Source organism: Choloepus didactylus, chromosome 4 (assembly GCF_015220235.1).
Source record: "Choloepus didactylus isolate mChoDid1 chromosome 4, mChoDid1.pri, whole genome shotgun sequence".
Lineage (NCBI taxonomy): Eukaryota > Metazoa > Chordata > Mammalia > Pilosa > Megalonychidae > Choloepus > Choloepus didactylus.
In genome coordinates this window covers 20,269,641-20,288,009 of record NC_051310.1, presented here as the reverse complement: position 1 = coordinate 20,288,009, position 18,369 = coordinate 20,269,641, and the positions used below count along the sequence as shown (strand labels likewise).

At 39.2% G+C, this 18,369-nt stretch overlaps 1 protein-coding gene across 2 annotated transcripts in view; it reads right to left on the bottom strand.

Annotated features, from left to right (window-relative positions):
* Positions 1-18,369, bottom strand: part of PTPN21 (protein tyrosine phosphatase non-receptor type 21) — a 133,373-nt gene that overhangs the window by 32,322 nt on the left and 82,682 nt on the right. For both annotated transcript variants that reach the window (XM_037832128.1, XM_037832129.1), the window contains exons 9-10: positions 14,493-14,580; positions 13,736-13,815 (exon numbers count right to left, since the gene is read on the bottom strand). In XM_037832128.1, the coding sequence (XP_037688056.1) occupies positions 13,736-13,815; positions 14,493-14,580 (168 nt within the window). The remainder of the gene's footprint in view (positions 1-13,735; positions 13,816-14,492; positions 14,581-18,369) is intronic.

Genomic DNA, 18,369 nt, shown 5'->3' with positions numbered 1-18,369 from the left:
TCAATATCCAGACTCTGTCAGCGATAGAACAAGGATACAGAAAATCAGTAAGACTACAGAAGATTTGAACAACACTATCAACCAACTAGACCTAAATGACATTTATAGAAAATGCCACCCAACAATAGAACACATTATTTTCAAGAATACACCTGAAAACAAGTCTCCGAAAATTTTAAAGGATACAAATCCAAGTATGTTCCCTGACCACAATGGAATTAACTTAGAAACCAAGAAAAAAAAATCTGTAAAAATCTCTAAACATTTGAAAATAAAAAAATCACACTTTGAAATAACCTAGGGGACAAAACAGAAGTCACACACAAAACTAGAAAATATTTCTAACTGAATAAAAATAAAAACACAAAATAAAATTTGTGGAATGCAGCCAAAGGGGTGCTTAAAGGGAAATTTATAGCACCAAATGGATATATTAGAGAGGAAGAAAGATCTCAAATCAATGGCCTGTGCTTTCACCTGAAAAAAACTAGAAAAGGAAGAGCAAATTAAACTTAAAAGGAGCATAAGAAAGGAAATAATCAAGATAAGAACCAGAAAGCAATAAAATAGAAAACAGAAAACACAGAGAAAAATCAAAGTAAACAAAAGTTCATTTTTTGGAAAGATCAATAAAATTTATAAAACTCTACCCAGACTAATGAGGAAAAAAAGAAGAAGAATGAGAAAGGGGACAATAGCCTCAAGTATATTAACAGCATAAAGGAATACGATGAACAATTTTAAGCCAAAATTTTGATACCTTAAAGGAAACACACCTTCCTTGGAATGCAAACTACCAGAGCTCATTCAAGAAAAATAATTTTTTTTTCTCTGTATCTGGAGCTGATAATCTGAATACTTCTATTAAAGAAGTCGAATTTGTAGTTAAAAACCTTCCCACAAATAACTTGCCAGACCCAGCTGGCTTCACTGGTGACTTCCATGAAACATTTAAGGAAGAAATAATAATTCCAACTTTATAGAAACTCTTTTAGAAAATTGAGGAGGGCCAACATCTTATGAACTAGCATTAATTACCCTGATATCAAATCAGAAAAAGATATTACAGTGAAAAAAAAAAAAAAAACCCTACAGACCAGTCTCTCTCATGAATATACCGCAAAAATTCTTAAAATTCTAACAAATTGAAGCTAATGATATTTTAAAAAGAAATTACATCATTACAAAGCAGACAATATCCCAGGAATGTAAGGCTGGTTCAACATTCAAAAACAATGTAATTCACTGTATTAATAGACTAAATATAAAACCCCATCTCAACAGATACAGAAAAACATTTTTTTAAAATTCAACTACCATTCATGAGAAAAACTCTCAGCAAACAAGGGACAAAAGGAAACTTCCTCAATCTGATAAAGGGCATCTAACAAAAACCTACAGCTAACATTAGACTTTATGATAAACGATAAAATGAGTTCTCTCTAAGGTGAAGAAGAAGGCCAGGCTGTCACTCTCAACCATTTCTATTCAATATTGCACTTGAGGTCCTAGTCAGTGCAATAAGGTAAAATAAAAAGACAAAGGGGGAGAAAAAGCTCCAGATAGAAAGAAAAAAAACAAACTGTCTCTATTTACAGATGACATGATTGAAAAGTCCAAAGAATCTAAAAAATGCTACTAGAATTAAAAGTTGAGTTTAGCAAGGTCACAGGATACAAGATCATTATACAAAAATTCATTATATTCCTACCTATTATAGTGAGCAAACTATAAATTCAAATTTAAAAAAATACCATTTACAAAAGCACCAAAAAACATGAAATACTCAGGTATAAATCTATAATATGTGCATGATATGTACTCTGATAACCACAAAACACTGATGAAGTGATCAAAGAAATCACATTCATAGATTGGAAGAATCAGTTTTGTTACGATGCCAGTTATTCTAAAACGGATCCAAAGATTCAACACAATTTCAAATCAAAGCCCTAGCAGGAATTTTTGCAGATACTGACAAGCTGTTCTAAAAATTTATAGGAAAAGGCAAAGCAAGTAGGGTACCCAAAACAATTTGAAAAAGAACAAAGTTGGAGGGCTAACAATACCTGATTTCAAAACTTAAAGTTTTATTAATCACGACAGTGTGGTACTAGCAAAAAAAATATACAGAGATCAATAGAACACACTAAAAAGTCCAAAAATAGACCCACACATATATGGTCAATCAATTTTGACAAAGCTACAAAGGAGTAAATGGCTCATAAACCTAAATGCAAAATAGGAAACTTCTATAAACTTCAGTGGAAGGACAGCTTTCCCTGCCTGAGCACCAGGATGAGGGGGGTGGAGGGAGGGGAACGTTGCAGGATGCAGACATCCTGGGTCCCCACAGCAGAGTATGGTTCACTAATTTATAACCAATCAGCTGCTTGTGTGCCTTCATATTTGTTTAATTATTGTGCATATTTTTAAAGTTCACAGGAAACAGAAATACTGGATAAGGTACTGTGTTGAATTACATTTTGGTTTTTAAAAAACGTTAACAGAGGGAAAACACATGTAGCCCCTTCTCTCAGGATCAAGACAGTGTGGAGAGCCACAGAGCCTCACCATCTGCCATCTGGCCAGTGCCAAGGGTGAAGGCAAGAGTCTCGGAACAGGCCTTCAAATCCAAGCCTGCAAATGGCAGAATCATCAGGATCCATACTTAAGAGAATGTCACTTATCTCCAGGAAGGAACTCTGCCTTTTGTTGCCTTTTAAGGAATGCCATTTGCTTCATATTGCACAACTTTAAATGCCAAAGAATTTTAAGGGGTGCTGACAGACATTTATCAGATAATTTGAGATTTTTAACTATTCATAACATGTTCCATCTTGAATAAACAAATAAAAAAAAAAAAGAACAAGAAATATTAAAATCCATTTCTTGGCTGTTGCTAAACAGAGACAGGATTTTTTGTCAGTTGCAGTAGTGGGGGTGCGGAGTAGGGGGTTCCTGTGGTCAGTTTTATTGCAAGATCTAGGAACCTAAACACATGGATTCTTGGCTTTGTTGATGATTTGTTATGTAATTTTATCAAAGCACTTTTAAAAAATCTTTTGCTATCTGTTCCTGGCTCATGGAGCTTATGTGATACATAATTACTGATTACAAAGTAGTTTGAGACCTTTGGTTACGGTGTTTTAGGTACTAACTAATAGATAACCCTAAGCGCAAACTGAAAACTCAATCCATTTAATCAGCAAATTTACCCCATTAAGCCTCAAGTCTCACAAATTAACATCATTCTTAGCTCTCTGCCTTATCTTAAATTCAAACCCTGAACATTAACTTATTCTTAGAAGACATGAGATAAAAGACAACTAGTACTTATTTGAAACTTAACATCAGGTAACTACAGTTGCATTTTACTAGTTGAAAATGGTGGATTTTTAAAGTGCTTTCTTTAATATTTCTTTTCATTATCACTGGAATTTCCATTGTTGATGAAAATTAATGTCTGTTCTCCAAAGGAGGCTCCATTCGCCAATATTCACGTTAATCAACAATAAAGAAATGAATGCTAATTCCATTAGAAGAAAAAAAGTACCAACATCAGTTGGTAAAGCACTATGGGGTCCTAACTGAGGCTTCCTTCATGAAACAAGTCTGCATGGTATGTCTGGGCTTTTTTGTTTTGAACGTTCTTTAACTGCATATTAATATTTTATATTACTTAAAACCAATGCCCAATGTCCAGAATTGGAAGCACTGCATTTGATAGCCTTGAAAGTCACTTGTCCTCTGGTTATCCTCCATTGCCAGGGTTTAGGCAAAATGAGTCCTCTGAACTTCTACTCAGTCCGTCAGAGACTCACTGTCTAATGGACTGAACTTTTGTATTTAAGTACTATCAAATTCAGAAATTTGAAGAAAAGGGTTGCCGATAAACTCCGCACAATATGTCCACAGCTGCTCAGGCTGGGATGAAAATAAAACTTAAGTGTGTTAAACACCAATCCCAGGGATTGCTTAGGTGCACAGACAGCAGCTCCCACACAGGATATGTCTTTGTTGACAACCCTTGCTGAGGCAACTAGTGTGGAGATGAACACTGCCTGCTCCAAAGGCTGGTTCTGATAAATACAAAACAAAATATTATACTTTGACCTGCCAAATTGTTTGAGCTGAGGCAGCCTCACCATCCTTTCTAATATCCTAATTTCCTCTTTCTTCTTGGCAATGTTCTTGTGAAGGCAATTTACTTTGAGATCAGTTATCCTAACCTTAGTACACAAGAGAAAATGGTATAACTGTTGGTTGAGTTTCCCAGACTTTGGGGGGCAGTTACTATGATGATGAGTGTGGCTAAAAACGACAGCTGAAGAACTCCTAGAAGAAATCACTGGAATTAGTGCACTGTGGAAGGCCAAATTAAAAAAAACACTGCCGGAGAACCTAAGATGGCAGCTAGGTAAGACAGGGCAAAAAAAACACCTCCATGAAAAATACTAGATAAAAGCCAGAAAGTGACCCAGAACACCAGTTCCAGCAATGCACCACCCAGACAAGGTCTGCTAAATCCACAGGGACCTTGCATTTGGTGAAACCGGGAGTCGGCATTCTGAAACGAGTGAGTAAGCTGGTGGAAAGTCTGGCGGCCACGCTGCGGTGTGGGGAAACCGCAGGTTGGCGTTTGGAGACAGACTAGTTCTTTTCAAAAAAAAAAAACAACAACAAAAAAAAACAGGAGCAGCTGCAGATATGGCAGTGAGAACTGCGCAGTGAAGCACTGCAGGAGCAGGCTGTAGCCAACGCCTTCATTTCTGGCGTGGAGGATAGCCCTCCCCACACCCACTGCTGATTGTCTCAGGGCCAGGGGGACAGAGGGGAGCCAAAAGGAGAAAGAAACTGTGCCCCTTGCAGATAATCTCTCCGGCGGGCTGGAGACACTCCTGTCTGGGGACGGAACCATAGCCCAGAGCTGCACCAAGAGTGTTTCCCACAGTGCCATGCACATGCCACAATATCGGCCGTGGACAGTGGCCTCTAGTGCACGTACAGCTAATGGTCCCGGAGTTGGGAAGGCAGAGCTGTGCGAAAAGGGGGAAATTAATATGCCCTAATCAACCATCTTTATAGCAGGCCGGGAATGCCCCTGCACGGCCCAGCAGCCCAGGGCTTCCCTGCAGGCCAGCGCGCACTTGTGACGTGGCACAGCCTTCCCTCAGCAGAGGTCCTGGAAGAGCACAGCTGGGAAGGGGGACTCCCTCGGAAATCCCAGGGACCCTACACCAATACCAAGGACTTGTGGGTCAGCGGTAGAGACAATCTGTGGTAAGACTGAAATGAAGGTTTAGACTCTTGTAACAGCCTTAAATCTCTGGGAACACCTGGGGGGTTTGATTATTAAAGCTGCCCTGTCTCCCTAACCACCGAGACACATGCCCCACATTCAGGGTGGACAGCACCAACAACACACCCAAACTTAGTGCACCAATTGAACCCCACAAGAATCAGATCCCCACACACCACAAAGATAAAGTTGGGGAGAACTGACTTGGGGGGAATAGGTGACTCGTGGACACCATCTGCTGCCTAGTTAGAGAAAGTATACACCACCAAGCTGTAGATCTGAAAAATTAGATATCAGTATTATATCCAGAAAGAACCCTATCAAGTAAAGCAAATGGCTAGAGGCCAAAAACAACAGAAAATCTTAAAGCATATGATAAAACCAGACAATATGGAGAACCCAAACCCAAACACCCAAATCAAAAGATCAGAAGAGACAGAGTACTTGGCACAATTAATCAAAGACCTAAAATCAAACGAGAGCATGGCACAGGACATAAAGGACATGAAGAAGAGCATGGCACAGGATATAAAGGACATAAAGAGGACCATAGAAGAGTATAAAGAAGAAATTGCAAGAGTAAATAAAAAACAGAAGATCTTATGGAAATAAAAGAAACTGTTGGCCAAATTAAAAAGACTCTGGATACTCATAGTACAAGATTAGAGGAAGATGAGCAATGACTCAGAGTCCTCAATGACCACAGAATGCAAAATGAAAGAACAAAAGAAAGAATGGGGGAAAAAATCGAAAAAATCAAAATGGACCTCAGGGATACGATAGATAAAATAAAATGTCCAAATTTAAGACTCATTGGTGTCCCAGAAGGGAAAGAGAAGGGTAAAGGTCTAGAAAGAGTATTCAAAGAAATTGTGGGGGAAAACTTCCCAAACCTTCTACACACTATAAATACACAAAGCATAAATGCCCAGCAAACTCCAAATAGAATAAATCCAAATAAACCCACTCCAAGACATATTCTGATCAGACTGTCAAATACTGAAGAGAAGGAGCAAGTTCTGAAAGCAGCAAGAGAAAAGCAATTCACCACATACAAAGGAAACAATATAAGACTAAGTTGTGACTACTCAGCGGCCACCATGGAGGAAAGGCAGTGGCATGACATATTTAAGATACTGAGAGAGAAAAAATTCCAACCAAGAATACTTTATTCAGCAAAACTCTCCTTCAAATTTGAGGGAGAGCTTAAATTTTTCACAGACAAACAAATGCTGAGAGATTTTGCTAATGAAAGACCTGCCCTACTTCAGATACTAAAGGGAACCCTACCAACAGAGAAACAAAGAAAGGAGAGAGAGATATAGAACATTACATCCCAAATCACCAAGACACACATTTTTCACTAGTGATCACGGATCTTTCTCCAGAATAGACCATATGCTGGGACATAAAACAAGCCTCTATAAATTAAAAAAAAAATTTTTTTTGAATATATTCAAAGCACATTCTCTGACCACAATGGAATACAAATAGAAGTCAGTAATTTCTGATTCATAACTCCACTACTTACTTCCTACAGGATATAAAATACATAAACTCTAAAGACAAATCAGTGGCTTTGGACTCAATGTATAATATGTAATTTCTGACAAGAACTACATAAAGGTGGGGGAATGGAGGAGTATAGGAACATAGTTTACGTGTCCTATTGAAGTTAATTTGGTATCAAAGAAAAAAAAGATTGTTACAGATTTAAGAGGTTAAATTTAAGCCCCACGGTAAACAAAAAGAAATTATCAGAGAACATGACCATAGAGATGAAAAGTAGAGTATGGGTTATGAGAAGTGGGGGAAGGGGCAATGGGGAGTTAAGAAATGAGTGTAGGGTTGCTGTTTGGGGTGAAGGGAAATTTCTAGTAATGGATGGTGGGAAGGTGATAGCATTACAACATTCTAAATGTGATTAATCCCACTAATGGAATGCTAGGGAGGGGTTGGAATGAGAAGATTTAGACTGTATATATGTTTCCACAATTGAGAAAAAAAGAAAAGAAAAAGACAGTCTAAATAGGCAATGACAATTAAATGCCAAGGATGATCCTGGATGGGATCTGAAGATGGAGGAGAGGAGGCTCAAAGGGACACAGTTGGGACATCATAAGAAAAAAAAAAAAAAAAAAGGAAATATAGAATGTAAGTTTGGTACCAACAACATTGAATTTCTTGAACTTCTTAGCTGAGCTTAATGGGAATGCATAAAAGAATGTTCTTGTTCATGGGAAATGTATATGTGAATTATATTGTTTGTTCAAGGATCTGTGCAGCCTGCTCTCATATGTTAGAAGACAGAGCAATAGATGATGGATGATAGGGAGGGAGGGAAACAGGGAGGGAAAGAAAGAAATGATGATGTGACAGGATGTTAAAGTTGGTGGATAGGGGTATCAGGGTCGGGGGGTCGGGGTATGCTGGGAGTTCTGTGTATGGGTTTTGTATTGTTTTTGCAACTGTTCCTGTAATTTTGAATTTATTTCAAAATAAAAATTAAAAAAAAAAAAAAAACAAAACTGCCAGCCCAAGTAAAATAAATAACAGTATTATTTATTGAAACTGTGATAAGGACTGTACATGATTATTTCATGGAATAGCCACCTTGTAAGAGAGATACAGCTATTATCCTGGTTTTATAGATAAGGAAACTGATATCTCAGATTAAGTGGTTCCTGGTCACATAGCAAATAAGCAGCAGAACTGGCATTTGAACCCAGGCAGGTCTGGCAGATTTCTGAGCCCAGGCTCTTAGCCACTGATTATAGGTCTGACCCCCAACCCATCCGATCCAACATGTAAGCTCCATGAAGGCAAGAGGAACTATCTTGTAACAGTAGTGCCAGGCTAGTGCCTGGCCCATGGGAAGCTCTCACATAGTCACTGAGCAAATGAATGACAGTGAGGGAGGACTGAAGTTGATGATTATTACCAAGCATTTACAGTTGAATTATATTGTGAAGTTTTCTGAATTTTGCTTTGTGAGCTAACTATCCTTCCTTAACAAAAAATGCACTGGATAGTGAAATTCCTAAAAAATGCCACAATGACTTTCCTTTTGAACTTGCTATCATAAGGGTAAAGAAAAACAAAAGCTCTTCTCCATCCCTGTTGTAGGATAGGCCAGAGCTGTATGTCCAGGCAGCTTAAAGGTCACTGCCCTGGCTCTGGGATAACCACCCCCACTTGTCCCCACTCCCACCCTCACACTTTCAGGTGCAGCTCCCTGGCACTGCAGGGAGAGGGCAAGGCTGGAAGGCATTATCTCAGGTACTGGAAGGTTCTCCTCTGTAGAAAGTCTCTTTTAACCTCTATCACTTGGCTTTGCAGGTTGGGGGGAGGGTTTTCCCAGTCACCCCTCCCCCCACAGAGAGGGGAAATAAAAGCCTCCTACCAAAAATCTCTCCAGATTTCTTTTTTCTCCCCAGTCTTTTTCTTATATAAACTAGAGAGGTTGATTGTAGCATGACCTGTTCTGGGGCTTGGGGTGGGGGTAAGGGTGCTAGAAGAAGCTTTTGACCTAACAGAATCACATTATTAACTCATTTATTTCCTAATCCAATCCTAAAAGGATCCTAGTAAGTAAAAGTCCCAATATCCCCATTTTACAAATTAAAAAATGAGGAGAGTTTGTGACCTAGCTAATACTTTTAAAGCTTAAAACATTTGTGTGACATTTAAAAAAAAATTATTATTCTGTCACCTAAAGTACCTTTGTTTAAAAAAAAAGGCAGGGCAAAACTATTGGATCATGCCATGCTATACATACTAAAATATAAATACATCCGGTCGAGGTTGGAGGAATCACATAAGGTCATCTAAACACTATTATATTAAGTATCAGGACTGCGGATAGGGGTGGGAGGAGACATCCTAGGAGTGAAGTCTTCTTTTCCATGCAAGAAGAATCCAACTCCTGAACCATCAGTTTGCCCCGGCCTGAACCAGGCTTCCGGAGTCCACTGTCCAGTTCCAGGCCTGATGTGGCTTCATTACCTGCCACTCACACTTAAGTGTACCCATCTGGACCATGAGAACAAGTTCTACTAATACTTCAGAATCATTACAATAGTAAATCTGACTAAATACTCTAGGTTGAGAGTTTTAAAAGAAATGGCTATAAAAATTAAAATTATCTTGTTTTATTATCCATCAAAATATGGAAAACTAAGAATTTATTTACTTCACATGGAGAATATTTACTCATGACGAAATATATTTGTTTCCCACAGAATAAAGTAGATATCCATCATAAATAATTATACAGGAATAGTTTATGGAAATGGACTTCCATAATTTATTGCATGTACAGTGATTAAAAACAAAATTTGGAAAAAAGTCCTTTAAAATAATTATTCCATTTAAAAAGAATCTTATTTCCTTGTACAGATATAACATATGCTGACTGAAGACCACATTAATGTGGTTTTATTAACATTTGCAATAAATAGCAATTTTATAAAAATCTGATGTCTTATACTTGATTATTTACCACAAAGGACAATCATTTATTATTTTTCCCTTGCATTTTAAAATCATTACCAGGTAGCTATTTGCCAAAATATTCTTTAAAAAAAAAAAAAAGGATTAACTACCAAACCAATACAGATGCCTATTGGAAAGGAATATCTTATGGTTTATTCAAGGTGATTCATTCTTCAGTATTTTCCAGAAAAGGAATAAATAAATGGCTCAATTTTATGAACACTCAAACTTACGAAAGACTATGTTCTATTAGATGGTATTTACCGCCTGAATCTCAGAAAACATTTCTGCGTAGAAATAATGCCATACATGGTTGGGTAACCTACCCTAGACTAGTAGCACCACTGAATCTAGCCACCAGGGGGCACCTTCACACACAAATGCACCCTGAACCCTTGCACCAGGCAGAAAAGGCTTCCCATTGCTACAAAGAAAGCAAGGGAAGGAGACTCGGCCCTAAGCGCTAATCCTTGGATGCTTCTTATAAAATGAGAGTTCCTGGATAGTCCTTTCTTTTATTTCATGAGTCCCAGAGATAGGCTCGCCAGTTTCTCTTTGCACTATCGTTCCTGACAATAGTGGGTACCTGTAAAACAGAAAGCACGTCTGTAGCCTTTTCCTTTCCTTCCAGACCCTAAAGGGAAGATTTGAAGATTTTCTTTTCCCCAATTTACACTCAGTAATAGACGAAAATCACACAAGGAGCACAAGGGCTCTTCTCACCTGTGAACTCCCATCACAGTTTCAGTCAAGTTCCAGCACTTACCAAGCCCTTGCACACAGGGCACCTTGCCAGACAGCAGGGTATAAAGATGAATGAGCAGAGGCCCTGCCCTCAAAGAATTCCAACAGACAAGACAGACAAATCGACTCCACATCAAAGGAGTAGACACAAAAATGCTCTAATTCTAGCAGAGTGGCTCAGAGCACAGGCTCTAGTGTCTTGCTGCTCCCATGTCCTAGTTGTACAGCAGGGATAAGACACTTCACTTCTCTTAGCCTCTGTATCTTCATCTATACAGGGCCTTAATAATTGTACCAAAATAGGTGACTGCAATATTGAAAGAGAAAAAAGCCTGCAGCATAATGCTTGACACCTACTAAATATTTACTGGATTACTGTCATGAAAGAGGTAGGAAAAAATCAGAACTTTAACAGTACTGAAATATATATCTGAGTGTGGTTAAAAGGAGAAATATTAGACTGTATATATAGTAATAGAATAAACAATGTTTTAAAAAAATCCATGGAACTACACTACACAAACAGTGAACCTTAAGCTAAACCATGGTCTATAGTTAACAGTATAAAACTGTGCTATCATCAATTGTAACAAAGGTTCCACACCAATACAAGGTGTTAATAATAGGGTGGTATATGGGAATCCTGCATTTTACGCATGATTGTTCTATAAACCTACAACTTCTTGAATAAAGAAAAAAAAGTACTTAGGACTAAGCAAACTAACAACTCAGTGGAGCTCTGGGTGGCTATATTTAAACTGGATCTTTAGGAATGACTAAGAGTCTGCCAGAGAAGGGGAGGATGGCCATCCCAGCAAAGGCCTGAGGCTGCAAGAGGCAGCTGCGTGATAGGGACTGATGGATTCCAGCATCCAGGATCTAGGGTTGGCTGGGCCAGCGGCAGGAGATGAGCCCAGAGAAAGAGGGTCACAGGAGTCTGCCCTTAATCTCATAAACTAACAGGATGGGGGAAGGAAAGGCAAATGCTGAGATTTGGTCCTGTGCTATAATTCTGAGAATGACATCTTTTGTTCAATCATCTATAAAACTGGCTGGAGACAGGTGAGAGGGGCAGGGAGACCAGATGTGATGCTGCTGCAATGATCCAGGGAAGAGAGGACAGTTTAAAGAAAGGTTGTGAAGAAGGAAAGGAACCTTTCAGGTCTCAGGTTAGATGTCACTTTCATAGGAAAGACTTTCCTAGCTTGGCAGTTCTGCATTAGGTACCCCATCCTAAGGGATCCCACACACCACAGACATTCCAAATCAGAGCTCTTAATGCTCATTTCTGTAGATTCATTGATCATCATTCTACCAATTTAAGGAGGCCTACTGTAGGCCAGGCATGTGCTTAGCATGTGGAACATAGCAATTAAGACAGGCAAAGTCTCTGCCCTCTACGCATTTCTGTGGAGCTTACCTGCTGGTAGGGGATGTCAACAATAAACAGGTAAGCAAACGAACACACCATTTCAGGTGATGCTATGTGCTATGAAGAATGATACAGAGAGAGGCGGTAATAGTGGGGAAGGGATTTACACGGGGGAATTGGGGCCAACCTCCCTGAAGAGGGGCACATCTCATCAGGCAGCTGACTGCAGTGAGGGAGCAGGGCATGTAAAGACCCAGGACAAGAGCATGTCAGGTTGAGGAAAGGGCGAGTACAGCATCCCCAAGGGTGAAAACGTTCAGGACAAGCAAGGATACAAGTGGAAGAGAGTGAGCAAGGAGGAGGGTAAAGGAAACAAGGTTTGAGCCAAGCAAGGACCAGATCACAGATGGCTTTGTCATTTTATAACTACAATGGAACGCCAATGGAGGGTTTTAAGAAGAATGATAGGCTCTCACTCATGTTAAATAAGGTCATTCTGGCTGTTTAATAGAAAATAAGCTTCAAGTAGGGCAGGCAGAGAAGCAGGGAGAGTCAGGAGGCTCCTGCAATATTTCAGATGAGAGATGATGGTGGCCGGCACTGTCATTAGCAGAGGGGGGAAATCAAAAATGGTCAGATTTCAGATATATTTTAAAGGTAGAGCTGACAGAGCTTGCTGATAAACTGGATGTGGGGTGAAAGGAAAACAGGAATTAAGTATGACTTCTAGGGGTTGGGTCTGAGCAGTTTGGTGACTATGGTATGCTGCTATTCTCCAAAATGGGAAAGAGTAAGGAAGCAGCAGGTTTGGGGGCAGGAAAAGGAGGAGGAAATCAAGAATTCTGTCTTAGAAATATCAAATCTTAGATGACTCTTAGGCACTCAAGTGGAGATGTCAAGCTGGCAGCAGGATGTAAGAGTCAAGAGCTCAGGAAGAAAATGGGGCAAGAAATAAAATTTGATACACTTTCAGCAGATAGATGCTATTTTAAGCCTAGAGAAGAGTGAAGATACAGAAGAGGTCTGAGGACTATACCAGCAAAGGTGCCTGAGAAGAAAGAGCCTAGCGTGAGTAAAACCAGGAGAAGATGCTATGCTAGTAGCCAAGGAAGAGCAGGGTTCAGGAAAGGGTAGTCAGTGGTCAAGTGAAAACTCCTTAACTGGCCCTGGATGAAGGTAACTGGGGACTGCGAGAAGCAGTGTCAGTGGTGTGGTGGGTTAGGGGAAGCAGGGTAGAAGGAAGGAGACAAAGCAAGTATGCACAACTCTTTTGAAGAATTTTGCTATAAAGGAAAGCAAGAGACATAGGGTCATGGCTAGAGGGTGATATGGAGTAAAGGGTGAGTGTTTTAAGATGTGAAATATTACAGCATGTTTATATGCTAATGAGAATGATCCACTAGAGTGGACAACATATGAGCTAATAAAAATGCACATTAGGAGGAAGGGAGACAAATTCTGCAAATGGCTTTAAAGCGGAATAATCTTTAATTACTCAAAACACTCACCAGGGCAATGATACAAATGAAAGCTAAAAGGGGAATATCCTTTAAAAATTAGAATGATCCTAGTAACTAGTTGCAAGAAATCTTAGAGGCATATCCGTAGTTATTAGAGGTTGGTCCAAAGCTAAAAGAAGAAAAAAAACTATTAAGAAATGTCATTTTAACATGCAACAAAAGCAAAGAGGTTATTATAAAAGTGACATAAAAACAAGATATCCTTTTGATAAATTTTATCTTTCTAGCTGATACAACAAAGCTTAAAATGAAAATTTCTAAGTTCATTCTTTTTTACAATTTCTGTGAGCAGGGTATACTTACAAGCTATTCTGGTTTAGTCTGTAAAATTTGTGTCGAGCAACACAGAGTCTCCATACGTATTTTGCTGTTTCCATGTCTTCCTAGCAAACAAAATAAGGATAAAGTAATATGAAAGAACATATATAACTTGATACTTCTAACGCAGAGTTTGTCTGAGGATAAGACACAATTGGATGACCTATTATGTCAAAGTCACTTAACGCTGATTATTTAGTTTACTAAGTCTAATATTTTGCCTTAAATGAATGTTACAATCAGGATTTAAATTATCAAGATGAAAGAACGTATCTGTTTTAACAGTGTGATTCTTATATCAGGCAGTTTCAAAATGCTTAGAAATTTAAAAAGGATGAAAATATCAATTTTAATTCTTGACAAATAGATTCTCAGATATTTAAAAAAAAAATTTGACTTAGTGATGCAATACTGCCTTTATCAAGAGTGCAAAAGCAAAAAACTGTTAAAATAATTCTGCAGAGCTATACATTTACCAGTGGAAATTAAGAGATCAGTGCTTACTTTGCCCCCACTTAGTCCCTTAAATTTAATTTAAAGGTCATAATGACAGATGGCATTTATCCAAGGACACATTCATTCACTCAACAATATTTATGAAACACCTACTTTTTGCCAAGTGCTATTATGCAAAATGTTATAAAATATAAGTACAATATTTTCTAAAATTATAAAATATGTCTTAATAATACCCTCAAACACACCCACAAACATTTCATGCAGATTCCTAATGTTTGCTCACAGTTTGAAACTGGATCGTCTCTTCTTTATTTGCCAGCTCTAATGCAAAAAAGGACTTGTTGTGGGACATGTTGGCAATATCATGCCACCTAAAGAACAATAGATAGAGAAAAACAACATGAGTGCTCAGGTTTTACTAGAATATAGAATACATTGTTTTTCTTTCCTAAACTTGATTCGTAAGTTAATATTTGTTTATCATCGCAGAAAGGAAATAGTTTTCTTAATCAGCTAGCATTCATGTTCTAATTGAAATGACAACAGCTAGTTGCAAAGAGTTAATGAGGGAAAAGCATATTTATAAGAGGCAAAATCTAATGACACTAATAATCTTTACGTTTAATAATTAAATGTCGAATTATGACATTAATTTTAAATCAATAAATGTAATATAATGTGGAGTCATAAAGTGTATAAAAATTTTCTTTCAGACCCATTTTTCCTTATTTGCCTCATTAGTTCAATCAGAGATACCTATCTTAGCTAGTTGCCAAGCCCTCAATTCATTCAACAAACATTTAACAGGAGGCTCGTCATAATAATGTCAGAAATTGGGTTAGGTCCTACAGATACCAAGATTAGTAAGGGACAGTGCTTCCCTCAAAGGGGCACAGTTGGGAGGTGGGGGTGAGAAAGAGGACTTAAAACACAAACAAGTACTCTCAGTGTTGCAGATGTACATGATAAAATGAGACATAAGCGGAGGCAGGGCAAGATGGCAGACTGGTGAGCTGTATGTTTTAGTTACTCCTCCAGGAAAGTAGGTAGAAAGCCAGGAACTGCGTGGACTGGACACCACAGAGCAATCTGACTTTGGGCATACTTCATACAACACTCATAAAAACGTGGAACTGCTGAGATCAGCGAAATCTGTAAGTTTTTGCGGCCAGGGGACCCGCGCCCCTCCCTGCCAGGCTCAGTCCTGGGGGAGGAGGGGCTGTCAGATCCAGGAAGGAGAAGGGAGAACTGCAGTGGCAGCCCTTATCGGAAACTCATTCTACTGATTCAAACTCCAACCATAGATAGACTGAGACCAGACACCAGAGAATCTGAGAGCAGCCAGCCCAGCAGAGAGGAGACAGGCATAGAAAAAAAACAACACGAAAAACTCCAAAATAAAAGCGGAGGATTTTTGGAGTTCTGGTGAACATAGAAAGGGGAAGGGCCCTGAGGCGCATATGCAAATCCCAAAGAAAAGCTGATCTCTCTGCCCTGTGGACCTTTCCTTAATGGCCCTGGTTGCTTTGTCTCTTAGCATTTCAATAACACATTAGATCTCTGAGGAGGGCCCGTTTTTTTGTTTTGTTTTGTTTTGTTTTGTTTTGTTTTGTTTTTAATCCTTTTTTCTTTTTCTAAAACAATTACTCTAAGAAGCCCAATACAGAAAGCTTCAAAGACTTGCTATTTGGGCAGGTCAAGTCAAGAGCAGAACTAGGAGAGCTCTGAGACAAAACGCAATAATCCAGTGGCTGAGAAAATTCACTAAAAATCCACAACTTCCCAAGAAAAGGGGGGTGTCCGCTCACAGCCATCATCCTGGTGGACAAGAAACACTCCTGCCCATCACCAGCCCCATAGCCCAGAACTGCCCCAGACAACCCAGTGTGACGGAAGTGCTTCAAATAACAGGCACACACCACAAAACTGGGCATGGACATTAGCCTTCCCTGCAACCTCAGCTGATTGTCCCAGAGTTGGGAAGGTACAGCAGTGTGAATTAACAAAGCCCCATTCAGCCATCATTTCAGCAGACTGGGAGCCTCCCTACACAGCCCAGCAGCCCAGAACTGCCCTGGGGGGACGGCACTCACCTGTGACATAGCACAGTCATCCCTCAACAGAGGACCTGGGGTGCACGGCCTGGAAGAGGGGCCCACTTGCAAGTCTCAGGAGCCATACGCCAATACCAAGGACTTGTGGGTCAGTGGCAGAGACAAACTGTGGCAGGACTGAACTGAAGGATTAGACTATTGCAGCAGATTTAAAACTCTAGGATCACCAGGGAGATTTGATTGTTAGAGCCACCCCCCACTCCCTGACTGCCCAGAAACACGCCCCATATACAGGGCAGGCAACACCAACTACACACGCAAGCTTGGTACACCAATTGGACCCCACAAGACTCACTCCCCCACTCACCAAAAAGGCTAAGCAGGGGAGAACTGGCTTGTGGAGAACAGGTGGCTCGTGGACGCCACCTGCTGGTTAGTTAGAGAAAGTGTACTCCACGAAGCTGTAGATCTGATAAATTAGAGATAAGGACTTCAATTGGTCTACAAATCCTAAAAGAACCCTATCAAGTTCAGCAAATGCCACGAGGCCAAAAACAACAGAAAATTATAAAGCATATGAAAAAACCAGACGATATGGATAACCCAAGCCCAACCACCCAAATCAAAATACCAGAAGAGACACAGCACCTAGAGCAGCTACTCAAAGAACTAAAGATGAACAATGAGACCATAGTACGGGAGATAAAGGAAATCAAGAAGACCCTAGAAGAGCATAAAGAAGACATTGCAAGACTAAATAAAAAAATGGATGATCTTATGGAAGTTAAAGAAACTGTTGACCAAATTAAAAAGATTCTGGACACTCATAGTACAAGACTAGAGGAAGTTGAACAACGAATCAGTGACCTCGAAGATGACAGAATGGAAAATGAAAGCATAAAAGAAAGAATGGGGAAAAAAATTGAAAAAATCGAAATGGACCTCAGGGATATGATAGATAATATGAAACGTCCAAATATAAGACTCATTGGTGTCCCAGAAGGGGAAGAAAAGGGTAAAGGTCTAGGAAGAGTATTCAAAGAAATTGTTGGGGAAAACTTCCCAAATCTTCTAAACAACATAAATACACAAATCATAAATGCTCAGCGAACTCCAAATAGAATAAATCCAAATAAACCCACTCCGAGACATATACTGATCACACTATCAAACACAGAAGAGAAGGAGCAAGTTCTGAAAGAAGCAAGAGAAAAGCAATTCACTACATACAAAGGAAACAGCATAAGACTAAGTAGTGACTACTCAGCAGCCACCATGGAGGCAAGGAGGCAGTGGCACGATATATTTAAAATTCTGAGTGAGAAAAATTTCCAGCCAAGAATACTTTATCCAGCAAAGCTCTCCTTCAAATTTGAGGGAGAGCTTAAATTTTTCACAGACAAACAAATGCTGAGAGAATTTGCTAACAAGAGACCTGCCCTACTGGAGATTCTCAAGTGAGCCCTACAGACAGAGAAACAAAGAAAGGACAGAGAGACTTGGAGAAAGGTTCAGTACTAAAGAGATTCGGTATGGGTACAATAAAGGATAATAATAGACAGAGGGGAAAAATATGACAAACATAAACCAAAGGATAAGATGGCTGATTCAAGAAATGCCTTCACGGTTATAACGTTGAATGTAAATGGATTAAACTCCCCAATTAAAAGATATAGATTCACAGAATGGATCAAAAAAAATGAACCATCAATATGTTGCATACAAGAGACTCATCTTAGACACAGGGACACAAAGAAACTGAAAGTGAAAGGATGGAAAAAAATATTTCATGCAAGCTACAGCCAAAAGAAAGCAGGTGTAGCAATATTAATCTCAGATAAAATAGACTTCAAATGCAGGGATGTTTTGAGAGACAAAGAACGCCACTACGTACTAATAAAAGGGGCAATTCAGCAAGAAGAAATAACAGTCGTAAATGTCTATGCACCCAACCAAGGTGCCACAAAATACATGACAGAAACACTGGCAAAACTAAAGGAAGCAATTGATGTTTCCACAATAATTGTGGGAGACTTCAACACATCACTCTCTCCTATAGATAGATCAACCAGACAGAAGACCAATAAGGAAATTGAAAACCTAAAC